The 14,325-nt window shown below is 47.3% G+C and overlaps 2 protein-coding genes across 2 annotated transcripts; one reads left to right on the forward strand and one right to left on the reverse strand.

Annotated features, from left to right (window-relative positions):
• Positions 1 to 433: 433 nt before the first annotated feature.
• On the forward strand, positions 434 to 3,263 carry GL218_02383 (uncharacterized protein; the record flags this gene model as incomplete). Its single annotated transcript, XM_033578896.1, has 4 exons — positions 434 to 719; positions 785 to 1,876; positions 2,346 to 3,053; positions 3,115 to 3,263. The coding sequence occupies 4 exons, from the start codon at positions 434 to 436 to the stop codon at positions 3,261 to 3,263; spliced, it is 2,235 nt and encodes a 744-aa protein (XP_033438444.1).
• A 3,026-nt stretch (positions 3,264 to 6,289) lies between these two features.
• On the reverse strand, positions 6,290 to 9,232 carry GL218_02384 (uncharacterized protein; the record flags this gene model as incomplete). Its single annotated transcript, XM_033578897.1, has 1 exon — positions 6,290 to 9,232. The coding sequence occupies one exon, from the start codon at positions 9,230 to 9,232 to the stop codon at positions 6,290 to 6,292; it is 2,943 nt and encodes a 980-aa protein (XP_033438439.1).
• Positions 9,233 to 14,325: the final 5,093 nt, after the last annotated feature.

Consider the following 14,325-nt stretch of genomic DNA (forward strand, 5'->3'; position numbering starts at 1 on the left):
GCTATCCCCTGTCAAGCGTATACATACATCTCTAATAACTAATACCCGACGTGTTCGAGGCATTGTTATTTCTTGTCGCGTCCCAAATAGGCTTGAAGGAGAACCTAGTTGGTGAACTTTGAGACTTTCGGGTTCCGCTTCCGATTCCTATCCACTCCTCCCTTTTAGGAGCAAGCACCTGGTGGTGTCATTTCCTGGTACTGCAATTCTTTATCTCTTACGGTAGTATGCTTAGGCCCCTGGTCTTATAACCTATACCTCCCCCCGTCGCTTAAGCAAGCCTCACCCGTTAAACCTCGTCATTAGGAGACGCTTAAGTTCCTTGGACCTTGACAGTGTCAAGAAAATAAAAATTGCCGACGCGTCCTACTTTCTTTTTCTTTTTCATGGTTGTCGTTACTATTTGGCTTTGACACTCCAGAGTTCAGGACTAATGGTTGTCTCCTCTATGCAGCATCATCCCCACCACTCGCAGGGTCCGGCGCCTCCCCAGCACCTACAGCATCCTCGGCCCTCGAGTATCGTTCACCAGCAGCATCACCAAGCGCCGCAACAGCCGTCGCAACACCCTTCTGCATACTCGTCAACGCATTCGATTCAGCCAGCTTACCAGCAAACTGGACACGCACCGAGTGCTCAACACGCGCAAGATCTGCCCTACTACGCTCACCAGAGCCCTTACAGCACTCCAGGCACAACAAGCGGATATACATCCGCAGGTAAGTTCATTGTCGCGCGTCGTGCGCGTTGCTTCAAGTCAATGCATAGGCTCATACATCGCCAGACACTTCCGATATGATGGCCGCAGCTCAAATGCCTAGACCATATCCTCCGATGTCTTATCATACGCCCCAATCGAATTCACCAGCTTCTGTCGCGTCGCCGTCAGGTCACGAACAACACCGAAGTCTCTATGGTCAGCCAACATCGCAGCTCCAGCCTCAATCTATGTACTATGGCGCGCAACAACCACAGTACTCGTCTCTGCCGCCGCAAGCGCCCTCTCCGTACCAACAACATGCTCAACAGCCACATCAACCCATGGCCTCGCAGCCAAACATGATGATGTCTCACACGGGCCCGCAGCATCAGATGACGCAGCATGCGAACCAACACGCGCAACCCGGGATGACGGGAAGCCCTCGGCATACTAAGATGGAGCCTCAGATGTCCTCGCAATTACAACGGCCTACGCCTGGACCATTAGGAACTTCCCAGCCAACTCAAAACGGTGGACAATTATCAACTCCTACCGGGTCATCAACACCTGGTGTTAATAACAATGCAGCACCGGGGCCGATTCCAGCGACTACTCCGTTGGTCGTGAGGCAAGATAATAACGGTGTGCAATGGATCGCCTTCGAATATTCCCGCGATCGGGTAAAGATGGAATATACGATTCGCTGTGATGTCGAGTCTGTAAACACCGACGAACTTAGCAGCGAGTTTAAGACGGAAAACTGTGTTTATCCTAGAGCATGCTGTCCCAAGGATCAATACAGAGGGAATCGGCTGCAGTATGAGACTGAATGCAACACCGTTGGTTGGGCATTGGCCCAGCTCAATCCATGCCTCCGCGGGAAGAGGGGACTTATTCAGAGAGCTGTCGACAGCTGGCGGAATAGCAATCAAGACCCTCGGTTGCGAAGTCGACGCGTGCGTCGAATGGCCAAGATGAACAATCGCAAGGCGGTTCAGACTCCCCACTCCACACACATGTCCGGTCCCAGTGGTCCGGCAGGGATGTCAACCCCTGGGGCCATTGGCCCTGGTGGCGGCACGCCCATGGGGAAACCTGGAATGAGTAACATGGGTCCGCAGATGCACCATCACCACGCCCACGAAGGAGGTGCTCAGGGTGGAGGAGATGAAGTCGGTATGTTTCACCAGATGTGATTCATGCGTTGCTATTGTTATTGTCGTTGCTGTTGTCATTGTGCAATTACGTGATACCTCTTATCATTATACCTCGTGCCTGTTCGGTTATTTTTGGATTGGATGCCATTTCATGTTTATATAACGGCGCAAAGCCGCGGGCGCTTTTGGAGCACTGGGGGACTGGCACTATTCTGTACATTATCTAGCTGCCATGCACTTGGTAGTCCTTGCTGCTTCGGGACGGTCTAGTCGTCTGTCTGATAGCAAAAGTTGCATGGCATTGCTTTGCATCTCGCTGCACAAACACACCAAGCGCACATATCACTACCTCACGCCGCTGTCTTTGTATTGGAACCCTTTCTGCCACAAAATTGCAAATATCACATCGATTCAGTTTTTTTGCTGCCTTAATTTGCGCAATAGCGTCCCGACCCTGGTGCAATCCGCTAATTTGAATCTCTGTACAGGGGATGGAGAGTATGTGGATGGATCTCATCATCACCATCATCAAGCACCCACCGGGCCTGGATCTAGAAACCAAGACGACGTCCGCCCGGCTCAAGTTTTCACTGGCTATCCCCAACAGTACCCCAGCCATCCCATCTCGGGATCGTCCATGCCGCCGATCCATGATGGACTTGGTAGTTCTCACCACAGCACTATTGTAGCTCGACGCATGAGCAGAGATGATGACAAAAACCCGGAAGGCTTGTTTCCTGATATCCCCGATGCTAAAAAGCGAAAGTTTATACTGGTTGAGGATAACAAACGCAACTCTCGCCTTCGTGTACGCGTCACCCTTGAAGATGTGAATCCTAAAGAGATACCCGATTCATTTCGCAAAAGCTCAGCTGTATTCCCACGCAGTTATTTCCCGCGCGAAATGCAAAGCCCGCCTCCGAGCGCCACCGGTAGTCAATTCTTCGAAGATGACCTTAGTGATGATAACGTGGAAGTTGACGGCGGGCGATCTAGACGCGCCCGTCGGGGAAATGTAAGAGAACGGGTCATGGTGAAAGCCCCAATGTCCGATGGGAACGAGGCCGAGGTTGCTATACCGAGGATCAAAAGAGGCACGCGTATAAAGGAAGTACGACTCAACGACCTCGCTTACCGCATGGCGTGGATGCATAGCCGTGTGTTTGCGGGCAGGACCGTCTTCCTACAGCGAGCACGTAAGTTTACATCCAAGTTTGTAGACTATGCTTCGAAAACACCACCACTGACATTTGCTAGTCGACTGTTACCGTAACAAGACTTGCACCGCAATCGAAGGCATGGCGCAAGACATGAAAACCATGGTGCCCCACTATGAAACCCGAGTTGGCAAGCGAAGATGGGGTGAGCGAATGCGCCGTGGCGAGAAACGAGATGACGAGTCTTAGTTTGATATCTTGTCTTCTATCAGCTTCGTGTAGGTGGCCATTAACTAACAAATACCCGCCGCTCGTCATCCTTTGTTTAAAGCTCCTCTTCTACGTCTCAAACGCGTGGTATCTCGAGGGATTCTTTATTCCGTCGATCGGGCGGATAAAATAACATCTTCACATACATATTGCGTACCGCGCTTGTATTATATCTGCGCTTGATAAACCAACCAAAAGGTCAACGCCGCCACACGACCAACCTCTTACCTCACTAAAGCCTCTTCACTCTGGAAATGGCTAATATTGCCTGTCATTTTTGACCCTGATATTTCGACCTTCCTCAATTTTCTTAGATCCGTCTTAACGGCAGGAGGTTTCACGTTTCATTACGATAATGGTCTGTTTCTTACTTCCCACATAGGGTGCTTTAGTTCTACCTTGCCAGGGTCTGCTGCCCCAGGTTGGGTTGCTAGACTGCCTTGGATCTACGTACAATTTGGCATCAGTCACTTCTACGTTCGGGTTTGTCCACGAGAAACAATCTCGGGATAGAGGAGTTTGTGTCTGTTCTGTTTTTAATTCATAGTAGGCTAGGAAAATGGAAAATGGAAAACTGAAAAAAAGGAGCAAAATGAGAACACGCTATAAGCTCTTTCACGCAGGCAAAAAAAGGGGATAGCTGTAGGAGAGATACCAAGCACTAGTTTATTTTTCGTTGTTGGTCAAGGTTGATGAAAAGGGGCGAGGGAGCATGAGGTTCAATAGCCACATGTGATAGGCAAGAGAGGACTTCGGTGCGGTGATCGGGTTCCTCTAAGCTGATCATGGCTGGTCCTATAAACCAGCAAGACAGAAACGTATAAATTTATATCAATATTAGTAGCGACGTTGCTTTACCCTTATGGACGAGTTTCTTATCTTATTTACATGCCGTCACTTGAACTATTACCTTAGGTACCTAATGTAAAAGGAGGCATATTTCGGTTCGTATTAGTTATGCATATAGTTATATGTATGCCTAATGGATATGATGGGCCACGGTGTTCGTATATTCATACGTACTGCGCGCGGTTGTCTTAAAGTTAATGAGACCGTTAGATGCTCAAGTTAGTTACCCGCGCCTCCCGAGACAAGAATGCCTGGCGGCTTAAATGTTAACTTTTAAACCGGCTGACGATGAATCGGACTTTCTAGACTTTGCGGTAAATGAATTTCCCAACCTAGTGGCTGGGTTAACTTGAATAATAGATAAAAATGAAATCTACTTTATAACCCATTCACCCCTAATGGAAAGATAGCACGCGACTCGTAGCACGTACAGCTATGTGAGGGATGGCTCTCAGTCTATTCTACATTAGATTCTAGACCTCTTACTGAGGAGGCATGTAATGATTTGATACATAGGTAACTAAGAGATCTAGGAAACTTGCAAGTTTCCAGTTATTAAATTTTATTTTCTCGTCGATATCTTGCAGGTAACTTCGTTCACTAGGCAAAGATTAGGTCAGGTACTTGACTGTTTCCCCTATTATGATTCACATCGCTTAGCTACTTACCTACTTGCCTAACCTAGAAGCACCTAAGTGATCATCACAGGGGCAATAAAAAAACGGATTCATTATTTCTGAGTTTATCTCACACCGACATGGCTTCAGGAACGGCCCGTATTTATAAGACACTGCGGTCCGGGAGCGCCCGGCTATGGCCACACGGCCACCATGTCTTAAATCCGTGCCTCAGGGGGTCAGATCCCGAGCCACCAGGTGCCATATCATTTACGCATCTACCCGATGATCTTTACGGTTGAGGAAGTTCAAGCATTGTAGTTATCCATCCTGACCTTTCTCTCCGCCTAATTATAGAAGAGCGATCGTCGTTATAGGTAGCGGTATCATAATGACTGGCTTGGCCAACTCATATATTTAGAAGGGAAACACTGTTAGTCTTCTCTAGCATTTGGCCATAGGTATGATATTGTATTACTTCAGGTATTTGGCTATTGAGAGATGAAAAGACATGGCGCGGATACTTACCTGCGTTACCCACCCGGACGGGCCGGTGCCGTAGTGAGATGACGGTGAGAGGGCACGGATAAGTACCTAACATCTCGCACATACGAGTAAACTAATAAGCTTAGTGGCAGATGTTTGGTAACCTAGGTAAGGGGTGATATGACAAACCATAAATCAAAATCTAAGACTTACAAAGAATACAACCAACTCCTTCTCAACTCATTGGCCCATACAAGCCTCATGCCGTACATAACTCACATCCCGTCTTTCTACCAGTCATTAAGTTTACTCTACTTTTCGACATAACATTTATAATACTTGAGAACCCATTGAATACCTAACATGACTAACTTCATTTACACAACTCGTATCATATATAAAAAAAAATAAAAAAAATAAAAAATAAAAAATAAACACGAAAGAAATCTACGGGGTATATCTAACTAAGACCTTCCTTTCACAATCCAACTCAGCTCCCTTCTCCATCATAGCTCTTCCTCTGCGGGTATCTGACTTTTTGGCAGTGATAATTGTAATAGTGACAAAGGGAAAGGTCATCAGAGAGACAGAAGAGAAGAAAAGAAGATATAAAAAAAAAAGAAGAGTCAAACGACGGACTGTACATGATAATTTAGAAATCCCAAAATGTCCTCATTCCTTCCCTTATATCTTGCTCCTAGCTCCGTACACGCTCGCTCGTCAACCCGCATACATGTAAGTCGTGTCATTTCATTCGTATATACGTAAGATAACAAAAATAAATAAATAAAAAATATCATCCTCCCCGCACATCTTTCTGTACAGGTATCGTATCGTATCATGTCTTCTTCTCTTCCATATATATACACATACACATATGTATAGGTATATTTACCCCTGACGTGCTTGAGTATATATATCTCAGAAGATCTGAAGAGTTTCTCGTCGGTGATGTATATATGGAACGAGGAAATAGTGTATATATGCATGTATATATCATATACATATTTTATATAGTAGTCGCAGGAAAGGTAGGCTGGCTGGCTTGCTTAACTAACGCCTGTCGCTTGCCTTGGTAGAGACGGAGTCGTAGTCCCGGTGAGAACGGTGGGTGCGGGTGTCGTGACTGGTGTTGCTACTGACATCGTATTCGATTGCCCGACGGCCCCGGGTGTCATCCTCAGAGTCCGAACCGTGTCTGTGTGTACGGCGAGGGCGCTCTCTATCGTCATCCCGGTCACGGTATTTCCTGTAGTCATGGTCGTTCTTATCGCGAGGGTTGTGATGAATACGCCTCTCGTCATCCGAGTAGTCGCGGTCCTCGCGGTGGGACTCGTAGTTACGCTCCTGACCGAACTGCTTCTCGTATTCTCTTCTCTTCTCCGCTGCTCGCTCGTTAGTAAGGTGCTTATGATAGAAATGGGTTAGGCTTATTAGTTGCCTTGACTTGAACCTACCTCTGATTTTGGCGGTGTCGTTGGCGTATTTCTGAATGTCCTCCTTTGTCAAAACCCGTAGAACGATGACAAAATCGTCGCGGACTTCGAAGCGCTCCTTGCCATTCTCTAGAGCGGCGGGGTTGATTAGTTTCCTGTTGATCTTGGTCCATCGGGCACCTGGTGGGACACCCTTCTTCGTCTTGTCATCCTTGTGTGGCGCGACGCCTTCTCGGATAGGGTTGTGATCCTCGGGGAACTTTGCGCTTGGCGGCTTTAAGATGCCCTTGATAGGCTTCTGATCGGACTTGTCTCGTGGAGGCGAGACAACTCGGACTTGCTTCTCCTTCTCTGCAATGGCGGCATCACGGCCGCGGGATTCTTCACGCGAGCCGGTCGACATACGTTCTACAGAGGCGGAACGAGTTGTCTCCTTGTCTGATACTGTCTCCCTAGAGGCTGGCTTATCCTTTGTCTTGTCCTCATCCTCTTTTGCGGCCAGTTCCGCTTTTACATCCAGCAAATCAATTGTATTTGTAGGATCGAAGGTCGAAGAGTTACGACGTCGCCTTCGCGGTGCTGGTGTGGAGTCGTCGGCGACTAACGAGTCGTCTTTCGAATCTGCCGCGGCGGATCCGTTAACTCTTGTTTTGTCATCCCGGCTGTTGCGCTCGCGTTCACGTTCGGCCTCTCGTTCTGTTTCACGTTCTCGCTGTAGTGCTTCTTTTTCTCGCTCTCGCTCTCGTTCTCGTTCTCGCTCCCGCTCCCGTTCTTTCTCGAACTCGCGCTGGTCTCGTTCCCTCTCCCGTTCGCGCTCATAGGCTCGCTCACGGACGCGTTCCCTTTCAAGTTCGCGCTCCTTAGAGCCTGATGTCGTGTCCACCTGCTCTCTCCGGGATTCCCGTCGCGAGTCTACAGCGACTGGTTCTTCTCGAGGGGATGCTTTTCGTTCTATATCCTTCTCTTTAGGCTTATATTTATCCGCGGTGCGAGAGCTTCCGACGTCTTTATCTTCATCGGGGTCCCGTCGTCGTGGAGAAACCTTCCGGTCATCATCCTTAGTAGTGTCCCTGGGTGCAAGGCCCACCGCCGCAGCAGCGACACTTAATCCGGCAGCGACTTTATCACGAGTTCGGCCGCCTGCGCCGTTCTTCTGGGTGGTGCTGTCTCTTTGATCCCGGACTGAGTTGGCTCGGCCTACGGTGTCCTCAGTAGGCTTTCGGGAATCATGACTCCGAGTATAGTCGATCGACTCATCAGAGCGGCGTCGAGGCTCGCGCTCTGCTACATCTCGTCGCTGCCGTCGATCATCGTAGTCGCGCCGATCAACTGACCTTGCTGGACGATCCGAGCGCTCCGGTTCCAGCGTATTCGTGCGAATCCCAAATCCGCGAGCAGGAACCTCATCATCGCGGTACCCGTCCTTACGATCTTGGCGACGATGCACGCGCTCATCATCGTGGGAGCGGTAAACTTCATCAGGATGCGACATGCGCGCTGGCGTTTCTTGATATAAAGAAACTGGGCGCGGTCGAGGTGCTTTACGGTCTGGCGACGGGTCTCTCGGAGCTTCAATCCGACGTAGAGGATCAACCGGCGGAGCAGCAGGTACCGGCGGTGGTAAAGCAGGCATAGTGACAGTAGGACGATCATAAATACCTGTGGCTGTAGTTCTGTTGTAACGGTCGAGTGCGCTAGATGCAGGTGGTGGTCCGCGACCGCGAGTATCGTAACGACCCAGATCATTACTCACGACGTTTACGGTAGGACGGTGGTAAGAACGATCAAGGCTTTCCTTTCGATTTCTATGCGGTAGTTGGCGATCATGATCTAAATCGTATCTTGCCAAATCGCTCGGTTTTGTATACTCATAACCTTCATTATCATAATCGACAACTGCCGTATTGTTAAGGTCGAAAGAAGGAGTCGTATAATTGGCATGAGGAAGTGAAGAGCGGTAATAATCGGTTGCGACATGCGTTGGTGGTCGAAGTCTGTCGTCGCCTACTCGCTCCCTTAATCGTGAGAACTCTTCATTGCTTAAGGTTGCGCTTTGAGTATAGCCGTGGCCATATCGAGCCTGGCTTCGAGAACGTATTGAAGAGGCCGGTTGCGTATAGTAGGTTTCATCGCTTGACCGGTAGGGATCGCGCGACGGACTAGTTGTACGCGCGGCAGAGGATGTATGAGAAGAGGTACCGTGAGGCCGAGTAGCATGATTGGTAGTAACTATAATGGGCTTCACAGGATTGGTATCTACCGTTGACGAACGACGACGGGATGTATTGGAATTAGAACTTCGTTGCGCGGCGGCGGTGGCGGCGGCAGTAGCAGCAGGCTCTTTAGTAACGTTATAAGTGGTGATAGTAGCAGTAGGATTAGAAGGCGCTTTATGATCAGTCGCTCTTCTTGGAACAGCGGCATCATAACGAGCCGTCTGAACCGTATGAAGATCCCCGCTGTAATGAGGGTTATATCCAATGCTCACAGGCATCGATGCTCGCGCGGGGTTAAACTGAGGCGACCTACGACCCGAATAACGGTATCGTGGCTCAGCCATCGTGTCGACTAACTTATTCAAAATATAATATGACGCAGCGCAGTCTTCTGCTAGTTAATAATGATCACGATGTAACCAAATTCGTCTTCTTAGTTAAGGGTTAAGGGTTGGTAGGTGTCTTTTTGGGGGGTGTGAGTCAGAAAAGAAAAAAAAAAGAGGATAAAGCAAAATTTAGAAAATCTGGAAATTCCGCAAAGTCAGGGTGGGACGGACGTAATTATGTCCGGCTTATATTATTAGGTCTGGGTGAAATTGAAATGACCAGGTTTCGTGAATAGAAGATTTTCCAAATTTGGGGGCGAAAGGAGTCTTGTGCCCTTCTCTTCCGTACGTTTTTGTCAGGTCATAGAAAAAAAAAGAATGGGTCTACCTGGAATAGACAAATATGTGAGTAAAGTAAGCCTATTAAGAATTCCAAATGCTCTCGGAGAATATGGTGATTTTTTATTTTTTATTTTTCTATTAAAAAAAAAAAAGACGACAGTCAAGGTACGGAGAACGGGAGGCCGATAGAGGACATGGAGTTGCATATACATACCTAACCAAGGAACGAATAATTATCGAATATCCTGGTAAAGAAATTGGCGACGATAAGGGTCCTACCGCGGGGTAGAAGCCATGGAAGGGCTGGAGGGTTGGAGGGGTTGTATCGTTACGAGGTTGTGTCGTCGGGTTGGGCTGCAGAACAGGGAACCGGCGGTGAAATTGGGCCACTAAGAAGATGGAGACCCTTGAGACAGCCACGAGCCACAAGGTACAGTACAGATCTCTTTGGTCCTCTGTCTGTCTGGTGGCCTCTCTGTCTCTCTCTCTCTCTCTCCTATTCCCCTTTTCTCTTTTTCTAACAATTCTTGCCGGACGTCGCACACTCTTTCTTACACACTCTTACAAACTTTGGCAAGCTCTTCAGCCGGTAAGAGGCAAATAGTGTGAGTTGTTCTAGATCAGAAGGATCAAGTGATCCCCGACCCAAAAATGCAAGAATGTACTAGAGGAATCGGCCGAAGAGATCAACCAGGTGTGCGGTGATGGGTGTGGGACTGTGCGCTTTATCGGCTTATTGTATTTGCCTGAAGAGGATCCGTCCTCTACCCTCCAAGTCGAATTGGTAATATAGGTAATATAGCCAATAATGAGCGGTTTTTACTGTCAAATATCCAGTCGTAGTCGCAGTAGGTAGTAGTAGGTAGTATGTAGTAGTATGTAGTGTAGCGGGGTGTCGTCCTTGTGTGCCTCGCAATCACGGACTTAAATCTCTCAACTATATAATGAACGTCCGTCGGATATGTGCTACCCCCTACTATCCCCTCGCTCTGGCAGTGAACCGAGCAATGGATGATTCTATACAGAACAAAGTATCCGTTGGTGGGAATAGTAATAATAGTCTTGAGGCTCTGTATGGGAATAAACGAAACGACTGGTGAGAAGCGTGTACCTAACTAATTATTCTCTAACCTAGCTGGTGGATTTCACCTTCATGCAGCTAGGTGAACTCTTAGGTAAGATGTCAGTTAAGGTCAGATCATGTATGTGTTAAGTATGTAGGTGTGGTTTTGCCATGCATTGCAGCAAGGGGAGTGAGTGGGGTGTGATTTGATTGAATAGTCGTATGGTTCGAAATGAGAAGAAACACGGTAGAATTTCGAAACAGTCCTTCACGTCCTGCTATTGGTTTCTTTTTTGGAGAAATTCGCTGTCGAAACGACGTCAACTGATCTAATGACAAGAACCCCGTTTCTCGGTCAAGTTAAGAGAGAATTTCCAAGAAGCTAAGAAAGCCAGATCAAGACGGATAGACAATAGAGCAAAAGCAACGTCGCTCTGGCTGAAATATGATAGATAATAACAATGACGATGGTGTGGTGGAGGATGTGTCCACTTAGCGAATAGGATGGAGAATGCTCGGTGATGACGTCCCGCTTCGCAAAATAGAATCAATCGCGTTGCGTCAATGGCAAGACTTGGGCCAAGCTAAAGCTGGTTACGCTGAACCGGATGACTAGGAGGATCCCCGTTCAAAGGTTTATGGAGGGATCAAATGTTCCCTAAAATAAAATAAAAAAATAAAAAAAGGTGTTCCTTAAAAAGGCTTGGAACGGGAACCAGGTAAATTAACCTAGATATTCCGTATTATGTGTTAGTTAGTGCACTTTCTCTTTCTCCTTCCTAGATCGTTTATCCTCCAGGAACACGAACCAAATAGCACCTGAATCAAGATCAGCAACCCGAGAAATTACGCCGTTATTCTGTCCGTCGCAGGTAGGATCGACTGTACAGTCGCAATGTCGTGGGGATGGATTAGAAATGCTTCCAAATTCCAGCGTATTATATGTACCTAGGTATGTAGTAGTATGCAGTATGTAAGTGCAGTATGTAAGTGGGAATGGGAATGGGACTATTATCAAGTAAGCAATCTATGTAGGTACCAGAACTGGCGTGTAAGTGTTCAACGGTTCCTGAATCTATTATAGACTAATAAATGTTAGTGAGTGTAGGTCGGTGCTAATATTGGAAATCGGATGTTGGTCGTCAAGCAAGTCGCCCTTTTCATATATTTCATATATTTTGTTGAGCGCTCTACGTAGACGTCCCTAAGTTTCGAATATTTCAACTTTTATCGTGTTGATAGGTAAATATGGAATGTTTTGTCTCTTAACATTTTTGGAATCTACCAACCATAGTTTCAATTTGGTAACCTGCCAATGAATGTTGTTGATAATTGCACACGACGAATAGGCTCGTACCCTCTAATTGTCACCTTAAAGCAACACGTAAAAGTGTCTCCAGCACATATTCTTCCGAGGCTTGGAAACTGCCTGTTATTCTGTCGGCTGCAACTTTCATCATTAATCACACTCTCTCGCTATGGTAACAATAATAGCATAACCAATCGCCAGAATTTCTTTCTCCTTTTTTGTCGTCTTCACCTTACAGAGCATATCTCATCCGCCCTCTTGAGCTTGTTGGGATGGTGAGGTCTGGTTCCGAACGCTCATTGGTGCTTATTTTGGTGATTCGGGCTTCAACGCTAACTCGATTGGAACCCAATGGTCCCTCCTCTCTGGCTGCGATATCTTCTTTGAGTCACAATTGTTACTTAGAATTGGTCAGGAAAAGTCACTCAGATTCCAACCCTCGTGCCTTGTGCCTCGTGGCCCGGCCCGATCCTTTGGATCCAGCGTCTCGCCTCGTCTCATGTACATAGTAGACATGCGCTTAGTGGCGCGGGATTCTCGAAACAGAAGGCTATGCATTAGGTATTCAATCATTTCAGCTAGACGGTTATCCTCAGGTAGTCGAATGTCGTGTTGCCCAACTCGCGATTAATATTGACAGGACTACGTGCGTAGACATTTACCTTGGCTACTAAAAGACAGTTCGCGGTCTACCGTGGTGAGAGTAAAAAGAAAGCCGCCCAAGTGGCGAATCATTCAACTTCCCCTGTATGATTGGGCTGCTATAGTATCAAGGGATGCGATGCTTGACAACTCTTCGGGACCCCTCGCGGCATTTAGCATTACATATATCGCTCTTCTCGAATCATATGTTATTCATAAGCCAAGGCACATTATGTAAAGGCCGTTTCAAATTGCCTTCTTATAGTTTCCCTACTTGGAGTTACCTAATTTAGTAACGGAGATAATGGTGTGAATCGAGGATGGAAGTCAGACCGTTTCCATAGTTAAGAGATGGAAGATTCAGAGGCACGAATGTTGTAACCACGTTATGCAGTGAAGTTTACCATCATCCTTTATCTATAACATTCGCACGCACTGTCTATACATTTACCACCTACTCATACGAAATAAGGAGATAGTTAGAAGATACGCCGTAGCAAAAGCTCCGTCGACAGCCGACCCTGGGGTGATGACTGATGTCGATGATACCTAGAGCCCGGCTCTTCATTAATCTAGGGTTCCTAGTCTAGGTTGGGCGAAAATAGCACATTCGATATACGCACAAAGCATATTATACATAACACCAGCATGAGAAGTCAGTTTCCACGACATATCCTAGCTAGTTAGGCCAAAGAGCTGGCCGATCCATGGCCGTCCAGTTATGCCCGATGATAAAATATAGATTTTCAAATGTGACCCTTCAAACTCTTGGGACCGCGTGTTAGTCACCCTTGTAAGTTGAACACACGTGGTAGATAGGTCTGTACAGGCGCGTAGTCGGTTTAGGCGCCGTGTACCTGGGTTAACTTACGCTTCCCGCTCCCTCAGCCCACTTGAGACCTCGAATAGACCTTGATTTTGATAGGGGCATAATCAACCAACAAAATCAAACACCTGGAGGCTAAGCCTTACCTACCGGACACCAAGCTTTACCAACAATCCAACGAGAATGGACTTCATATGATAGCGGGTGCTATTGGATGCAAGTATCGTGGGATACGGCCGTGTCTAAGGTCAGCAGGAAGTTGTCCTTTGAACAGGTTCCGTAGTCCGAAAACTTGCCCTGAACTTCACCGCTCTCCCCTTGATACAACTTCAAACAGGCAAAGATAAACAATAAGCGCTTTCGTACGGCATTGGATAAAAGACCGTCGAGTCTTATTCTAGCCGCTTCATCATGGTCGGACAACTCAGCGGTCGTGTTTGATTCACCAATGCTGCACTACCTATTCTCCGATTAGTCCTCGAGTTTTCTAGAATGTTTCTCAAGCGGTCAACTAGCTAAAAGGTGTACTTACAGCTTAAACCCCTGTGACCTTCGACGATGGGTAGCACAGACGCCAGATCATCAGTCCCAGTCGAATCTCATGACTACCTCTTACCACCTTGTCACGTTGGGTTAAAAGAAAAGTAAAGCAACGGTTTCAGATAGCCAAGGCGTTTTTTTGACAAGGCTCCCAAGATTAACCACTGAGCGGAAAGCATGGTTAAGGGATGTGGCCAGGCTACCATAATCCCCGAGCTTACTATAGCTCTAGCTGATGCATCATCTATTCGTCTCTATTCTTACTCCGTGTTACGACGACGTATCGTCATCTTTCATATCAATTCCATGTTTCCGATGTCATAACACCTTTTTGCGAAGCGTCAGATAGCCTCATCTCCCATCTGTGTAGGTAGTGAAACCCTATCCTT

This window comes from Daldinia childiae (assembly GCF_008694065.1).
Source record: "Daldinia childiae strain JS-1345 chromosome Unknown Scaffold2, whole genome shotgun sequence".
Taxonomy (NCBI): Eukaryota; Fungi; Ascomycota; class Sordariomycetes; order Xylariales; family Hypoxylaceae; genus Daldinia; species Daldinia childiae.